The 19,299-nt window shown below is 34.4% G+C and overlaps 1 protein-coding gene across 5 annotated transcripts in view; it reads right to left on the bottom strand.

The window, feature by feature from the left end:
• Positions 1-9,696: 9,696 nt before the first annotated feature.
• PTBP2 (polypyrimidine tract binding protein 2) overlaps positions 9,697-19,299 on the bottom strand; it is an 83,890-nt gene continuing 74,287 nt past the window's right edge. For 3 of the 5 annotated variants that reach the window (XM_027114431.1, XM_027114428.1, XM_027114430.1), the window contains exons 12-14: positions 14,799-15,015; positions 14,620-14,697; positions 9,697-14,452 (exon numbers count right to left, since the gene is read on the bottom strand). In XM_027114431.1, the coding sequence (XP_026970232.1) occupies positions 14,320-14,452; positions 14,620-14,697; positions 14,799-15,015 (428 nt within the window). In that variant the 3' untranslated portion in view covers positions 9,697-14,319. The remainder of the gene's footprint in view (positions 14,453-14,619; positions 14,698-14,798; positions 15,016-19,299) is intronic. The other 2 variants (XM_027114427.1, XM_027114429.1) reach the window with 1 other exon arrangement.

Here is a 19,299-nt window from a genome sequence, read left to right as displayed (position 1 = left end):
AAACTCTTCCAAAATACAGCAGAGGGAGGAACACTCCCAAACTCATTCTACAAGGCCATCATCACCCTGATACCAAAACCAGACAAAGATGTCACAAAAAAAGGAAACTACAGACCAATATCACTGATGAACATAGATGCAAAAATCCTCAACAAAATACTGGGAAACAGAATTCAACAGCACATTAAAAGGATCATACACCATGATCAATTTGGGTTTATCCCAGGTATGCAAAGATTCTTCAATATACGCAAATCAATCAATATGATACACCATATTAACAAATTGAAGGATAAAACCATATGATAATCTCAATAGACGCAGAAAGAGCTTTCAACAAAATTCAACAACAATTTATCATGAAAACCCTCCAGAAGGTAGGCATAGAGGGAACTTACCTCAACATAATAAAGGCCGTATATGACAAACCCACAGCCAACATCGTTCTCAATGGTGAAAAACTGAAACCATTTCCACTAAGATCGGTAACAAGACAAGGTTGCCCACTCTCATCACTATTATTCAACATAGTTTTGGAAGTTTTAGCCATAGCAATCAGAGTAGAAAAATAAAAGGAATCCAAATCAGAAGAGAAGTAAAGCTGTCACTGTTTGCAGATGACATAATACTATACATAGAGAATCGTAAAGATGCTACCAGAAAACTACTAGAGCTAATCAATTAATTTGGTAAAGTAGCAGGATACAAAACTAATGCAGAGAAATCTCTTGCATTCCTGTACACTAATGATGAAAAATCTGAAAGAGAAATTAAGGCAATACTCCCATTTACCATTGCAACAAAAAGAATAAAATACCTAGGAATAAACCTACTTAAGGAGACAAAAGACCTGTATGCAGAAAACTATAAGACACTGATGAAAGAAATTAAAGATGATACCAACAGATGGAGATATATACCATGTTCTTGGATTGGAAGAATCAACATTGTGAAAATGAGTATACTACCCAAAGCAATCTACAGATTGAATGCAATCCCTGTCAAACTACCAATGGCATTTTTCACAGAACTAGAACAAAAAATTTCACAATTTATATGGAAACACAAAAGACCCTGAACAGCCACAGCAATCTTGAGACAGAAAAATGGAGCTGGAGGAATCAGGCTCCTGGACTTCAGACTATACTACAAAGCTACAGTAATCAAGACAGTATGGTACTGGCATAAAAACGGAAATATAGATCAATGCAACAGGATAGAAAGCCCAGAGATAAACCCACACACATATGGTCACCTTGTCTTTGATAAAGGAGGCAAGAATTTACAATGGAGAAAAGACAGCCTCTTCAATAAGTGGTGCTGAGAAAACTGGACAGGTTCATGTATAAGAATGAAATTAGAACAGTCCCTAACACCATACACAAAAATAAACTCAAAATCGATTAAAGACCGAAATGTAAGGCCAGACACTATAAAACTCTTAGAGGAAAACATAGGCAGATCACTCTATGACATAAATCACAGCAAGATCCTTTTTGACCCACCTCCTAGAGAAATGGAAATAAAAACAAAAATATACAAATGGGACCTAATGAAACTTAAAAGCTTTTGCACAGCAAAGGTAACCATAAATAAGATGAAAATACAACCCTCAGAATGGGAGAAAATATTTGCAAACGAAGCAACTGACAAGGGATTAATCTCCAAAATTTACAAGCAGCTCATGCAGCTCAATAACAAAAAAACAAACAACCCAATCCAAAAATGGGCAGAAGACCTAAATAGACATTTCTCCAAAGAAGATATACAGATTGCCAACAAACACATGAAAGGATGCTCAACATCACTAATCATCAGAGAAATGCAAATCAAAACTACAATGAGGTACCACCTCACACCAGTCAGAATGACCATCATCAAAAAATCTAGAAACAATAAATGCTGGAGAGGGTGTGGAGAAAAGGGAACCCTCTGGTACTGTTGGTGGGAATGTAAATTGATACAGCCACTATGGAGAATAGTATGGAGGTTCCTTAAAAAACTAAAAATAGAACTACCATATGACCCAGCAATCCCACTACTGGGCATATACCCTGAGAAAACCATAATTCAAAAAGCCATGTACCACAGTGATTACAGCACTGTTTACAATAGCAGGACATGGAAGCAACCGAAGTGTCCATCGACAGATGAATGGATAAAGAAGGTGTGGTGCATATATACAATGGAATATTACTCAGCCATAAAAAGAAATGGAGTTATTTGTAGTGAGGTATGGATGGACCTTGAGTCTATCATACAGAGTGAAGTAAGTCAGAAAGAGAAAAACAAATACCGTATGCTAACACATATATATGGAATCTAAAAAAAAAAACCAAAAAGGTTCTGAAGAACCTAGGGGCAGGACAGGAATAAAGACACAGAAGTAGGGAATGGACTTGAGGACATGGGGAGGGGGAAGGGTAAGCTGGGACGAAGTGAGAGAGTGGCATTGACATATATACACTACCAAATATAAAATAGCTAGCTAGTGGGAAGCAGGCGCATAGCACAGGGAGATCAGCTTGGTGCTTTGTGACCACCTAGAGGGTGGGAGGGAGATGCAAGAGGGAGGGGATATGGGGATATATGTATATGTATAGCTGATTCACTTTGTTATACAGTAGAAAGTAACACACCATTGTAAAGCAATTATACTCCAATAAAGATGTTAAAAAACAAAAAAAACAAAAACAAAAAATACGGGCTCAGTCTTTTTTGTTTACTGTGTGACTTTGGTAGTAACATCTACTGAGCCTCATTTTCTCTAGTATGGAAATAATATATATTTACCTTACAGTGTTGCCACAGGAATTAAATGTACAAAGATATACAGGGTTCAGCATTATAAGTATTACTATCAAATACTCTTTAAATTCTATCTCTTACCTACTACAGGACCACAACTGCAAATCCAGACCTACAGCACATGAGATTTGTGTTTCCTGTTGCCACTGCTCCAACATGTGTGTCATTTCCTGAAGTTTTATCAAACCCTCCCCCCCCCGCCCCCATTATCTGAAAAAGGAAAACAGATGTTTTCATGATCATCCTGTAGGAGAAAGATAGAAGACAGCAAAGAGAAAGTTCTGGCTCTCTAGTGCAAAAATGCACTAAAAGTAAAGATCTTATGATAAAAATGTACAAGATTTACATCCAAAGGACAGAAGAAATGTTATGTAATGTAAAATTGTGTCAGGGATAAAAGGTATATAGATAAGCAACCAGGACCAAGAAGAATCACATTAAAAAAAAAAGATCTTTTCTTCTTCTTCCTTTGACTGAAGGGTTACCATGTGGATAGTTTGCTTTTAGTGTTGGTTGTATAAACAAATTAAAAAAGTATGTCTCCTTCTGGCACTACAAATCTAACAAAGCTAGATTAGGTCCATGATTGATTTTGATCATGTCTTTATGATAGCATATAAAAGTATAAATTTAGGTTCTTAGAGAACACATAATACTTTTCCCCCCTGAAGGAAGACAGGGAAAGAAAAGGGTACACTGTGACTACAGATCTCTATACAAGTGTTCATTGTTGAATATGAATACAAAAAAGGAAAAGGACACACTTAACCATGTTTGCGTTTTCAGAAATCCTGTTAAATGTCATATGACTTTGCTGCTTTCTGTGTCTTGTTTTATCAGCTGAATTGTCTCCTATCACTTGCTTCAACAAATCTACAAAGACCCACATACTTAAGCTCTCCTACCCTAACAGAAGACAACATCCTAACTACTCTTGAAGAAACAAATCAAACTCTCGTGTATTAGTATACTAGTACCTGTGTATATCATGTTCACATTTAGAGTTTAGCAAAAATAGGTGACAAATGAAAACAAAATTTGGATTAATTCTGCCAATTATTTTGCATTTATTACTCCATAAGTTAGACCAAGATGGTATGATACTTATGCAGTAAATATATTAAATACAGAATGAATGAGAGTTCTTTGATCTCCTTAGGTCAAACACTTAAACTAATTAAAACTAAATTACATGTTTAATAACAATTCATTTAATGTGTCAAAAAATTTGACAGTCTTTGGAGTTTCTAAAGTGGGATCTGACCTAAATTATCAACTCCATACATCATCGCAGTTAAGAATGATGAATAAAGAGAGACACAGAAAGAAAACATACTTGAGGGAGACAATATATTGGTAAGGAACTTCTAGAGTTCTAGGTCAGGTATAGTGATTCAGTGATCAGAAAGAAAGCAAATGCTAACAAATAGTTTTGGCAGTTCTATTTATCTAATATAAAGCACAGTATTCCCAAAGATATCTTACTTGTCTACTTGATTTCAAGTAATTCTCATTAAACTCAAACACATATGACTTTTGTATACAAAATGATAAGCTAAGGTAGATAGCAAATTTAGAGGAACAGATGGTGAAGAAAAATATGTTGAATTTTCAATCAAACTGTTTTTGAGTGTGGTGGTAAACTCAAGAATATATTGCATGTATAAATCTGCTTGAATTAGCTGAAAGACAAAAATCATGGTTAACATACTACTTATTAGCAAGTAATAGTTAAGCTTACCGTGGGACTTGAAACTTTTTTTAAAGGGGTCTTTGCTCAACTACATTGTCTTTTGACTCAACAAAACTGATATTTCAGATTTAAAATTTCTATATTACTTAAGAATAGGGATTCTAGAATTCTCAAGCCAAAACGGCAGCATGAACAGCTTAGGCGGTTCAGGCAATATTCCTATGGGAATTTGAATCACTGCCTAAAATGGCCCTAAAAGTACAGTGGCTAAAATGGCTTTGAAATTTCATTTTAAATCTTCTGTTGTCACTTACATGCTTTATGTTTTGCATTCTTCTGATATGTCCATGTTTGTTTTAATGGGAAAATATTTTTAAATTACCACAAAAAAAGACAATGCCGAAACCATGCATCATGTTTGTTTCATGGATTTCTTTAATCCTTATCATATAATTAGAAAGGTATGGTCATGGGGTCTAAATCGTCAGAGGATGATGCAGCATTAGAGTAAGGATCTTCCTTTTAATGGCACTCACTCAACGAGATACTTTTGGAAGTCTTAATTTTATATTCTTTAGGAGAATTTAGTATCAAGTTTTATTTGAGGTTTTTATATGGACAGATTTAAACAAACTTAATACTTGTGATTTTTTTAGAATTAGGAAAAAAAAACCCCTCTATATTTAAAAGGTATATTTTAATGAGCAGGGTAAATTTATCAGCTTTGTCACTCCAACCCTGACCCTTCTCTTAAATCCACTTTACCAATAATTGTTTAAAAACACGGATCTTAGAGTCCAAATGTTTTAGCATGACCTGTAATCTGACCTTTTCATACCCAAACACATTTCTCTACTGCTTCCTTGTCTCATAATTGGTGACCTAGCCATGTTAAACTTTTAGTTTCTCCAGGGTGCCATAATCTTGACTCAGTACTTTTTTTTTTTTTAAACAAACTGTTCTGTCTTCAACACTTCCCTTCCTCATCCCTCTGACCCAGCTCTCAACTGTAACTACAGTTGACCCTTGAACAACACAGGTTTGAACTACATGAGTCCACCTAAATATGGATTTTTTTTTTCAATAAATACATACGTACTGCAGTACCACAGGATCCTCAGTTGAATCCCCAGATGCAGAACCAAGGGTACAAAGGGAGGACTATAAAGTTATAAGCCCTAACCCCACGTTGTTCGAGGTTCAACTGTAGCTCCAAGAATCCTTTCCTAACGGGTAAAGGTTGAGTATACTACAATACTGCCCAGTAGTTTCTGCATAAAACTTACCAAACTATACAACTGCTATTATTTCACATCAGACTGAAAGCCCCTTGATAAGAAGGAACTGTGTTTCATGCTGATTCACAGCTTCTAGTTAGCATGTAGTAGTATTTGCAGAATGAAGGTGTTAGCAAGTAAGTATGGTTTGTTTCTAGTTCGTAGAAATACAGTTTGAGGAGTTAGTGGTTCATCTGAAAGCATAATACTGGATGTTTTATACTGACAGCCTTTTAAAACCGAAATCTATCTCTTCATGTGTTCTCCTGTAATTTTTATAAATAAATTCAATTATTATCTAACAAAACAAAAATGGAAAGGGAAAAAACTAACCACAAATAATTTATATCACTTTGTTATTGTGGTGTAGAGAGAAAAGAGCCATGGGCTTTGAGGTCGAAAATTACCTCCATTCGTTCAGAAAATTGTTAAAATAATCTCACCTTAAAATTGGTTCAAAAGGTGATTCTTTTTTCTATCACTACAGACATTCCCAAACTGTATTTCTACAGCAGTAGATATGAAGTGCTTGCATTAATTATTTTGTTTGAAACTAAAAATAATCATTTTTATTTTGAAAATATTTTAATATTTGCCATTTTTTGTTGCCTATGCTATTAAATCTACACATTAATTTAGCAATAAATATACTATGATTACATAGAGTGCGATATTTTTAGTATTCATGACTGGTTGAAATTAATACTATTATCATCTCAGGAAAGGAATAAATACCATGACCAGATTACAAACTAATGCTCAAGAGATTATGATAAACAAAAACTAGAAAAGAAACATATTGGGCTTTATCTTTTTAAGCATGATTCCTGTAACAGCATAGACAAGATGGAAAGGCCATAGACGAGAAAATGGGCTCAGACTAACATGGCTTTTTCAAGCTGCCATGATCTATAAATGGTGATGCCCAACCTCAAACCCTGTTTTCTCATGTCCAGCATCACAATTTGCTATATACCTTCTGTCATAATGTGAATTGGCCTAGAAGCTCCTTGAGAGTAGACAACTCTAACAAAGCATAAGCATTTCCAGAAACTGCCATATGATGCAAAATCACACAATAAAAACCACAGGGCTTATGGGACACAACACTCAAAAACATCACACAAAAACAGAAACAATAAAAAAATGGCAGCACACTTTTGCATTTTAAATGCTTAAGAAATATATAAATACTATGACACCTTATTTTAAAAAAAAATTGAAAGCTTGCTTGTGGAAGTGGGTGTTGGAAGTGTTGTAGTTTGTGAGTCATCGTGGTGTTGGAAGGATTGTATGAAATTGGACAGAAAGTTGTTAACACCAGATGTGGGTAAGTGTGCCCCCTAACGTGAAGAGCTGAGGCAGGTAGCTGACAGATGTCTGAGGTGTATACATGTGTGCACCTGGTGTATTTCTAAACAGCCTGGATTAGCTGGGTGCAGTTTTCTGCTTTCCATGTTTCCCATGATGAAATCGCACATTAAATGCAAAATGCATGGAACACTTAAATTCTTCCTTAATATATCAAATATGTTGGAACAAATGTGCATTTTCAAAGTTCAAAAAGAAGAGCTGAGTGTACAGTGGTTCCATTTATCTTTCATTCCCTACAATGCAAATAGCAAATTCCAACAAACGTCTTTTGAAAACGTATAAATTAACACTTATGGGAAAAAACTTCCATAAACGGAATGCCAAGAATCTTCCCCAAGCAAGAGAAAGAAAAACTACCAAAGGAATGAATCTGTATTTCACATAATCCTCAGAGTAAACATATGAGGCAGATATTATCTCTATTTTACAGATGAGAAAATTAAGGCTTTGAAAGGTCTCATCACTACTGGGTAGCAGAATAAGGTCTTTGAATACAGTTCAGTCTAATGTCAATGCCTATACATTTTCCAGAACAAAAAATATTTATAATTTATAATATACATTATAAAATTCCAAACTCAGGGAAGAGACAACTACTGCAATGTTACTATGGTCTCCCTGGGGCTGTTTTACTTACATCTTTAAAAAACAGCAGTAATTATTCCTTTGAACGTATACATGTACTTTAACTTCTATGAATCATTACTAAGTGAATTGGAACCACCTTTTTAGAACTTTACAAGTGTCAACATAAGGAGCTTTTTAACCACAATTCTTTGACTAATTCTCCACTAGCGTTGAACACACTAGTGATAAATATCATTAATACTTCAGGTTTCTGGAGCCTTTTAGTGATTTCTACTGTCTGGAATTGTTACAATACCAGAAATTAAGAAACAAAATTTTAAAAAAGGGAGGATTTTAAGCTGAACCAGACAAAAACAGAAAAACATCTGAATATTACAATTTGCACCATCATTTATCATTTCATTAATCAGTTCATTAATCCTTTTAACTGGTTGGTTGTGGTTATAAAAATGTAAGTCACAGGAGCAAGAAATTAACTGCAAAGAGAAGATGGATGAAAAGTGAAGAGAAAAACAATATAAAAGTGATAGCTAAAGCAGCAACAAGGTTTAGAGACAGCAATGGGAGTGGCACACAGGAAATACTCAGCAAGACAGGACAACAGAGAAAACTGCTAGCCACAACGTGAAAAACTATGCTAAGGATATGGGTAATAAGTCACTGAAGGCATAGTACAGCACAGCTAAATCTATATTTTTATCACAGCTCTAACTCAGTTAGCAGCAGCATCACTAGTAAAGTTTAGGTACTGCAACTTCAGAACTGTGCTATCCAATTGGAGTTGGGAAAGGAACTGAAGCAGCATTCAGTGAATAGGAAAGCTATTTACCAAAATGACCCAAGGGTCATTTTATTATAAAGTATGATGTAACAGAGACAGGGCTTAAGAGTGTTAATTTCCAGTCATTTAACAAAATCAATTCACATGGAAGTCCTTTCCCTGTCAGGCTAAACTTGATGTTTATACTAAATAAAAAATCGTATTGATTTCTGTTATTAGCAATTTACCTATTATCTTGTACACTAAATTAATTTTAATTTATGAGTAACAGCAGGCCTCTACTTCCTTTAATTAGTTTAACACATTGCCGGACTAACTGGAAACCCAGGTACCTGTAATCTAATTACAGGTAAGTCAATACAAATATGTTGCTAAACTGTTCACCTGACCTATCTAGAACAGTTTAAAATGAAGTTAAAACTATATACATAAGGTTCTTTTCAGCTCTACAGTTATTCCTTAGTGTTAACAGTACATCTCTCTCGAATAACTTGAAATTACCAAGAAAATATAACAATGTTCACACTCAGCAAAATAGTAAGAAAAAACTTTTAAGCTGATTTTCACTGAACTGAAAAAAAAATTCTACTAACATAGAACTTGAATGTCCAAATGGGTCACACCTACCAATCTTGTCAAAATGTAGTTCAGCAGGTCAGAGGTGGGGCTAGATATTCTGAGTTTCTAATAGGCTCCCAGGTGATAAGTGCTGTTGGTCTGGGGACTGACTTTTGAGTAGCAACGTTCTATGATCTGAACAAACTGTAATGTTGACAAGCTAGGCTAGCCCAGATATTGCTGCAGAATAGTGACCATGACCAGGAATAAAACACTGTAAGGAAAACATTCCAGAAAACCTGATGATGAAATACGTCTGGGAGGTGATAATATGGGAGGAACAAGAAAGATCATTAAGTTGGTAACTGAAGCGGAATGAGGGAGGTTTGTTATTTTCTAAGCACTAACACCAATTAAGAGGAATACTCTTTCTGTCCACTGAAATGGGAGAGAGGCATTAAGTTGCACGAAGTGTGGCTATAATGTGAAGCTGGAAAGGATATCTTTGTATTTGAGGATCTCACACATAATTTCAGCTTTTAAAATACTAACGGTAGCTCCTTGTTTACTTTTTACATCTTTGCCTTAGGAAAAACTTGAGACTCAAACAACTCATATGGTATTTATTGAAAAGGAACTGATTTAATAACCTTAAAATTGGTTAAATGTCATGAGATTTGATAAGGGGATTATTAATGTCCAGACATCCTAATCTTAACAAAATTTTAAAGTGTGTTGAACAAAATATCATACCATTTAATAAACATCATAAATATTTGCAGTATTTTTTAAGGTACAAAAAAACTTAAGACTACAGAATACAGAACAAATTCTCTTTGAAAAACCACCACTGAACTTAAAACATACTAAATTCAATGTAACGATTACCTGTGGAGAAGGGATATACAGGGGCTAAGATCAGGGAGAGTACATAAAGGATGTCAGTTCAATCTGTAATGTTTTATTTCTTTTAAGTCATATATTAAAATTACACAAAGTATGGAAAGTATTAGGTGGTGAAATAGTAAGTGCATAGCTGTTTATGTTCTTTGTATTTTTCTGCGTATCTGAACACTTCATTTTGTCCTTAATGTGGGCAATCTGACACTTGACTTTTAACATTAATACTTTATTGGCAAAATCTAAAACAAAAAAAAGATAAAGGGAATAAGTATACTTAGTAGAATAAAGAATAACTCCAAAATTAAGGGTTTTGATAATTGGTACACATATCCTAATACTCTGGCTTAAAACTGAGATTTTCTACTGAATTCTTACCAACAGATTTTCTTGAAACAAATATTTAGCCAAAATAGAAACCTATGTATGTTCAATTTCACTAAACAGTTCCATACCCTTTCCTCCTGAATGAAAAAACATTTTCAGATTTTTGCTCTATTTAAAAATATTAAGGCAGTGAGGAAATATTGTTTGAAGTCCCAAGCTACTCATGAGAATGTCTTTTCTTTTCATATTCTCCAAAGACTTTGTTAAAATTACCTCTGTTTCACAGCAACCTTTAAAGGTATATACACAGAAAATCTCATTTTTAAATGGAGTCCATAATTAAATATGTATCTGTGTTGTGTTACTAGGCTATCTAATAGTTCAAACAGAAAATACAAGGCTAAATCCAGATTCTCCTTTCATTTGGCTTTGGGATGCATTATAGACTTGCATTCTACATCTTTTTGCTTTAGCAGATGTTATCAGTTAAAAACTTTAAAAAAAGTCCTCTGTAGCAAAGAGATATCGGGGTATTATTTATTGTAGATAACTAAGATCTGGCAGACATGAAACTGACATTGCAACTTTTCCTTCCACATAGCAATTTATCAATTGCATAGCATTTCCGCATTCCTACTATTTGAGTTTCACAGTACCCTGTGAGGTGGGAAGAGCAGTACTGCCTACATTTCCCATACACAAGGGATACTGAGGCTTAGAAAAGTAACTTGTCCTTTTCTGCTAACTATATGTTGATCCAAAAATAGAAATAACCAATTACCACAATCTGATTATACTAACCTTATATTTTGAACTTTAAATGCCTCAAAAGTGTTAATATATCCCTAATGTAACTAAATATAATGATTCCTTAGTCCTGGTTAAGCCAGGGTGTTCTTAGCTGCTTTCAAATATTAAATTAGATTTCTAACATTAAATGTAAACTTTATGAATCCATTCCGTAAGTAGGTATTTTGAAACCCATTTTCCAAAATAAATCTTAATGTCAAAAAATCAGTTTCTCAGTTGTAGGAAAAAATAATCAAGTAATCTTTCTTAATATTCAAGGTAAGACCTCTATTAAAAAGCAGCTGCATCTTAAGAACACTTCACAGTTAGCTAGCTCGCTTGAGAGAGAAGACTGAGGCATATGGCGGTAATAATAATGATGACAAAGCTATTATTTTCACCTAATTAAACAATTTACTATATGCTGAGGACTGGGTTAAAATAATGTACGAAAATAAAGCACTTCAAAATGTCAAAATTCTCACTTCACTGGCTTTTGCTTTGGAAGGAAGGTTGCACTGGAGTGCACCCTAAAAGACTGAGGAATCTGACACTCCCTAGGCAGGAAAAACTTGGGTTTCTGGTCACTCCCCCATCAGAAATACTGGGAACTCCTTAGCTCAGTAATTGGAGCAACCCCAGTTCCCACAAACATCTCAGAACTTGTGTTTCTTCTTCCAAGCCAATCCCATCCACAAGGAACTACCTGAAAAACAGATATAGCACCTACTTTCAGATATTTCAACTACCACCCAATACTGAGAAAAACTTCACTTAAAGAAAACTGTTCGATTACTATTCATTCATATTATGGGTTTTTTACAGACTTTTTAGGCTCATGTGCTGTTGCTAGAGTTCTTCTGTACTACAGTGCTATTTTAAGAAAAAAAAAATTGAGATAACTTAGCTTCCAAATCACCCCCCATGTCGACCCAAATGTAAACAATTATTTACTATATTCTTTCTCGGAAGTGACTGAATTATTGTATTAATAAAGCACACTTAAATGAACTGCATACTCCTTCATTTGTTTTTAACTTTCCTAATGTATGAGTATTGCATAATTGTCAGTTAGAACAAACTTAAGGAACATGTATAACAAAGTTATCAGACACCAAAATGCCTGTTTAAAAAAAGGTGACCCCCCCAAAATATTGAGTACTACAAATAGCACCCTAATCGAAACCCTTTAAAAAGTGAAAATCGTAACATCACATACTACCCCTTAAACTTTTAAATACCTGAATGTGTATCTTCCTTCCCACCCAAGGCAAAAGCAGATGGCATACTGTTTCTTCCCAGTAACATCAAGTACCCTTTGTTAAAACTCACAAGGTAGGAAATCTTTAGCAGACACAAAAGATGAAAGATGAAACTGCAGCAAGAGAGCATGGCAAATCCAAAAGATCTATTAGTGCATAAATCTACTGGAAAAAAAACAACAACAACAAAAGAGATAGAAAGAATTAACAAGATACAATAAAAGTTATGTCTTTAAAGCAGTAGATTATAACAGGGTGGGAAATGTTTAATATGTGTCCTCCTGAAAAGCAGTTACCATCTTTCAAATTAAAAAAAAACCAGCTGGTATATTTTCACAGCATCTAGATTTATTTATGGTATAAAGCCATAGAATTGTAATATTATTATTCCTTTCCCACCCTGGCAGAGAATAAACATGAATTCAGAAGCACAGTGGAGTGAAAACAAAGAAGAAGAGAGAGAAAAGGCAGCAGAGAAAGACAGAAAAGGTGAATACAGAGCTACAGAAGTGTTTATTGAGCATGCTACAGAGGTAAGCAGAGTACACACAAAAGGAAATTAAACAACCATCAAACCTCCCAACTTTGTTAGAAAATTAATTTTTAATTGTGCCGCTTTCAAACTATACTGAATTTTACATTTCTAAAGATGTAAAAACTCAACTAATAGAAAATATACATGACCATTCTGTCTACATAGATAACAGAATCTATGAACCTTGAAACTAAGTACATCAATTTGAAAAAGTATTGGTCATTTAAACAGAATCAACAATTCAGATTGACAAGAACTGTTCAAATTAATTTGACCTGTAGATTCTGAGCCATGTTTTTATTAAAGTCAAAGTCAGATCTATTCCTAAATACAAAATATTTTGAAGATTTATTAAAACTGAATATTACAATGCAAGGTAAATTAAGACTAAAGGCACATAAACTTTGGTCCCACCTGGTTGTCAGTTTTAGAAAACTGCCACAAAATTAATCTTCCTGCAAATTTTCGCAGTACACTTTCTTTTATCTTTGAAAAATACATGCACCAGTTCCTGAACTAGCTAGACCAGTCTGCACATGCTCAGAAATCCACAACCGTATTCCAAATCTTAATTACAAACTAAGGATGGCAATATATATTTAAATGCACATAAATCATGTCAACTTCAAAAACATCTACGAAAAATATTCAGCCACAAACAAGACGTTACTTAGTGCTGACATTTATATGATACGTCCCACAAGAGTGTGTACAAAAAGGTTAAGATTCCACAATGCTTTCCACGTAGGGCTCAAACTTACAGAAATCACTTTGTTGTCTTAAGAAATTAATACTCTGCATCTTGTTAATTTTAACTAATGCCTACATTCATAACTGAATCTAGACCAGAATTGTGAGATACAAAAGGCCAATGTTTTTTTTTAAAGCAATAAAGCCTAAGGTAGTAAAAACTAAAAAAATGCTGCTTTATTCTTTCAGTATTATGTATCTTATTTGATTAAATAGAAAGAAATGTGACAAGCCAATAATTCAAAATAAGTTCCAAGCAGGAGAAACAAAAACTTAACCCTTTTTACACACCCCTGCCTAAACATATTGTTAATTCCCATTTAACAATGTGCCCTAGACAACCAATTCCTTTCTTCTAGTAAATGCACAATAGCAACACTAGTTTTCCTTTTTAAGGCACGTATGTCAACTAAGTTGAAAAAGGAAAGTAAAATTAAAATTTTAAACAGACAATAAAAATGGCTTCTCTACAGAACAGATGAAAAAGAGCAGTTAATAACTCTGCCTTTACATATGCCATTTCTTTTTATAACCAAGGAATGATAACAGCATGGGAAAAAAGAAAAGAAAAAAGAAAACAACAAAAAAAATCAAACTCTGGTCCCCACTTTTCTGAACAGTCAATAGGTGTTGACACCAAACAATGTGATTCATCGCCAATCTTCATCTCCCCTTTTTTAAATTGTTGACTTGGAGAAAGACACTCTCAGATGATGGTTTTCACCAAGGTTATAATTATGAAGATCAATCAAGGCCTGAATAGCTTCTTCCACTGTTGCCATCTGAAGAAGAGCCATTTTGTGATCTCTTCTGAAACAAAAGTATGAAATTAGATACTTCATAAAAATTAGGAAGGGCTTAAATACTTAACTTTTGCCCATTCCAGAATCAAAGACGTCTAGAAACAAAAAGAACTACTTGAAGAAAACTTTTACTTCTATCAAGTCACTAATTTAAAGACAAGAAAGCTTGCTTACTGAAAAAACTTAAATGCTTTCACAGTGCCCCCAGTGTTAGCAAACAGTGTTCGTAGATCCTCTTCTGCTACTGAAGGACTGGGAAAATTAGAGAAAAAGAGTAACAATTAATAAAAAATGTTTATATTTTCTTCCTAAAATGTATATCCTTAATAAACTACTCCAGCTTTAATACTTACGGGATATTGGATAGGTGAAGGGTTGCAGAAGGAGGAAAAATGTTCTGAAAATTTTTGGATCCAGGTTTCTTGAAACGATGCAGTGGGGAATTACCAAAATCTTTTGTTAGCCCTTGATCATCAAGTCCCTCTCGAGGTAGTTGTACAGTCTGATGTTTAGACAGAGTAACACGAATAATTTTCCCATACATCTTCTGTCCATTAAGATGATTCATGGCTATAAAGGGGAAGAATGCCTATTAAAACACAGTATCAAGGTTCAAAGCAAAAATAATTCTCATTTTAGAAAAGTTGAAATATCTGAATTCTGTTATGATTTTAAAATAAATCATGAATTTACAACAGCCACTGGTGACAAAACAAGTTCATTTGCACTAGACAAGGCACTGAGGCAAAAAAGCCAGCTTCTTTTATAGAACGAAAATCCAAAATGTGAGTCTCTCTCTTCCTTGACAGTCCTGCTAAATGCCCAAGAAAGAAACTTAGTACTTATCTGTAACGTTTTCTCCCTGCTGATCTATATCCTAATTGCCAAGTCCTACCATACCCATCCTCTTAATTACTCTCAAATTCATCTTCTATTTCTACACTTTTCACTGCCATTATTTTTTTATCTGGATAACTCAGTCAGTCTCCTAATTTGTCTTGTTGGATTTTTCTCTACTTTTCTCCAATCCATTCTATACAAATCTATGTCACTACCTGCTTAAAACCCTTAGGGATAAAGTCTAAACTTACTCTTTAACATGGCTTATGCGCCTTTCTCAGTCTGACCCTAACATCTCTATCAAGCATCCCTGAAAAAACATTTATTGATGATATACAATACTAACCACTTTGTTAATGCTGAGAATCAAGTGGTAAGACAAGAACGATCCTAGCCCTCCTCATGGAACCTAGAGTATCTTAGTACTGTATTCCTTGTACTTAATGTTCCAGGTGTACAAAACGTATTTTCTTAAACACTATTTTTACCTTTAGCCCCGTGTGCATGCTTTTCTATTTATAACAATTTCCTATCTCCTTCACTATCCCTCCTAATCTATTTATCCTTTAGTATTACTTCCTCAAGAGGGCCTTTTCTTCATCATCTAGAAAAGGTTCAGAACCTCACTAGATACTCCCCCATGCAGTACCCTTTATTTATTTTCATAAATTCATTACATTTTAATTATTTATATCCTCCTTCAGACTGTAAGATACATGAAAGCAGGAACCAGTGTCTCTCCCCACAGCACACAGCACAGTGCCTAAACACAGAACATCACATAGCTACTTCTTGAGGCAGCAGTTGGGTTACTTTTCAACTAAAAGAACTGGTCTGAGATTAGAGAACAGTTATACGTTTTATGTTTTATTCACTAGTCACAACTGAAGAAAACCATGTCATAAGTCATATTGAAGGTCTATTTGACTACTCAAATCAAAGTATTAGAGTATTAAACAGAGAGGTAAAGGCAATATGGAAGAGCAGGAAATTGAGAATAAAATCCCTACTCTCATATGTTTTAATTTGATTAGTATACTACAGTACACAGTCTGACACAGGAGATACCCGGAATTTGTTAAATCCATGCATCTTGTCATACTTACTTGTATAGAATAAACCAGTTAAATATAAAACAGGTCTGAAAAGGAAAATGCTATAGAAGTATAAGGTACCATTCCAAAAAATCTTTTTCATTTATAGCTTCCCTAATTTGTAAAAATAAGTTTACTATTCCAGTTATAAGATAAATACTAAGGATGTAGTGTACAACATGATAAACATAATTTTAACACTGCTGTATGTTATACATGAAAGTTAAGAGACTAAACCCTAGGAGTTCTCATAACACAAAAAATTTTTCTATTTCTTTTATAACTATATGAGATGATGGATGTTCACTAAATTTACTGTGATAATCAACTCATGATGTATACAAATCAAATCATTAATGCTGTACCTCTTACACAGTGCTGTATAACTGTAAAACTGGAAGGAAAAAAAAGTTTACTCTTCCTGATTTACTGCAGTGTTATACATTTGTAATAGTTTTTTCTTAGATTTTCAACTGAGGCTAATAAAAAAAATAAGCTGTCAGGCCTTAACTTCCTTACACTGTATTTCGCGTATACTTATAAAATCAACTCAATTATCCATAGTGATGGTATGTAAACTCCTTTTATAATAAAGCTTACTTGAATTATAAAATATTTTTAAGGTTCTATTAATTTTGTTGTTTTAAGTGAACAGAACTTTGCTTATGATAAAGTGCTATTAGCTATTACCTCATACAAAATGTGTTATAAGGAATGAGTTTTGGGAATAAAGTGGCATAAAGAAGTAGACTAAGGTTGTCATAAGAAAAGGTGTATTAGTGCAGCTTTTGAGAAGTTATAAAAATACTACACAAACAGTTGAGCTTTGAGATACTGAAGGGCACAAATAACAAGAGGTCCTAGGCATAGTAAGTAACTGCACCAAGAGGAGATGGATGATAGAGAAACGGGGTCAAAAATAAAGCAAAATAACCAAACAGCTAACTCAGAAAGTAACCACGTAATACGGGAGATTCTAGTCAGCTGATTGCTGATAAAAGGATGTGAGTAAATTTAAAGTGGATGGGGGTTAAGGAAAGGGGTAATTAGAATACTGGGGCTTTTAAGGGTATTAAACAATAAAAGGCTCGTCAAAAATGGAGGTATATATATTGATTAAACAAAGCAGAAGGAAATGATTAGAAAAATTTTAAATGAATCAAGTTTAAATAACAGGACTCTAATATCTTGAAATCTGTTCCAAGAAATATGGCATCAATGAACAAAGCAATCAATGATCAAGAAGAAAAAAGTCAATGTTGCATAGTGGAAACGTCATTTTTGGTTGAGTATTATTTTCTACCTCTCCCTTTATCTCTGAAAATAGTAATGAATAACGAGAAATTAAAAGATGGTAAAAAAAAAATACGTAGTTTACATAATGTGGAACTAGAACTATATCAATAATTATCCCCTTTATAATTAAAAATAGTGTTGCCTCTCCCATTTAAAAAAAATGAATCTTGATATCCACTTGTTTATTAGTCTTGTCAAAGGACCCAACTTTTAGCTTTATTTTTTTTTTCTCTCAACTGTCTTCTATACCATTGATTTCTAGTCTTGTCTTTATTATCTCTTTTCCTTGGGTTTATGCCATTATTCTTTTTTTTTCTAAATTATTTATTTACTTATTGGCTGTGTTGGGTCTTCGTTGCCGTGTGCGGGCTTTCTCAAGTTGCGGCGAGCAGGGGGCTACTCTTTGTTGCGGTGCGCAGGCTTCTCATTGCAGTGTCTTGTTGCAGAGCATGGACTCTAGGCATGCAGGCTTCAGTAGTTGTGGTATGTGGGCTCAGTAGTTGTGGCTCACAGGCTCTAGAGCGCAGGCTCAATAGTTGTGGCGCATGGGCTCAGTTGTTCCCTGGCATGTGGGATCTTCCCAGACCAGGGCTCAAACCCGTGTCCCCTGCATTGGCAGGCGGGTTCTTTTTTCTTATAAATTTATTTATTTATTTTTGGCTGCATTGGGTCTTTGTTGCTGCATGCGGGCTTTCTCTAGTTGGAGCGAGTGGGGGCAGTATCTTCGCTGCAGTGCACGGGCTTCTCATCGTGGTGGCTTCTCTTGTTGCAGAGCACGGGCTCTAGGGCGAACGGGCTTAGTTGCTCCTCAGCACGTGGGATCTTCCTGGACCAGGGCTTGAACCTGTGTCTCCTGAATTGGCAGGCAGATTTTTAACCACTGTGCCACCAGGAAAGCCCAGGAAGGTGGATTCTTAACCACTGTGCCAGCAGGGAAGTCCCTATACCATTATCCTTAACAGTTAAAACATTCTGTAAAACATCACTTTCACTGTACCACACATACTAATATGTACAGTACTTTTATTACCATTTAATTTTACATATTTTAAAATTCCCATTAAAATAACTTCTTTGAGACATGAGATATTGGAATTATTTTTCAATTTCCAGATACCTGGAGATTTTAAATGTATCTTTCTGTTATTAACTCTTTAACTTAACTGCGCAGTAGTCAGAGAATTTGGTCTGTATGATACTTACTCTCTGAAATTTACTGAAGCTTGCTTTATAGTTTAGTTTGTGATCACTTTCTGTAAGCATTCCTTGTGTACTTAAAAAGAATGTGTTGGATGTATAACTATTAGATGCCTAATTCTATATATGTGTAATTCTGTTAATCTAATTGTGCTGTATCATTTGCGTCTTGCTGATTTTTTTGGGGGGGTTTCTGCCTGACATAATTCAGCAAGGTGTATAAAAACCTCCATTATCGTGGTGAATTTGCTCAATTCTCCCTGCAGTTCTATCCATTTATAATTTACACATTTTGAAGCTATTTCATTAGGCACACATACACATAAAACTTGTCATCTTCTTGGTGAACTAATAAATCTTTTATCAATAATCTTTATCTTAAATGAATATAGGTACATAAGTTTTCTTTTGCTTATTACCTGTCAAT

This window comes from Aethalodelphis obliquidens, unplaced genomic scaffold (assembly GCF_003676395.1).
Source record: "Aethalodelphis obliquidens isolate GAN/ISIS:26980383/991018 unplaced genomic scaffold, ASM367639v1 scaffold13, whole genome shotgun sequence".
Taxonomy (NCBI): Eukaryota; Metazoa; Chordata; class Mammalia; order Artiodactyla; family Delphinidae; genus Aethalodelphis; species Aethalodelphis obliquidens.
The sequence above is the reverse complement of the archived record's forward strand: the minus strand, read 5'-3'. Positions and strand labels throughout refer to the sequence as shown.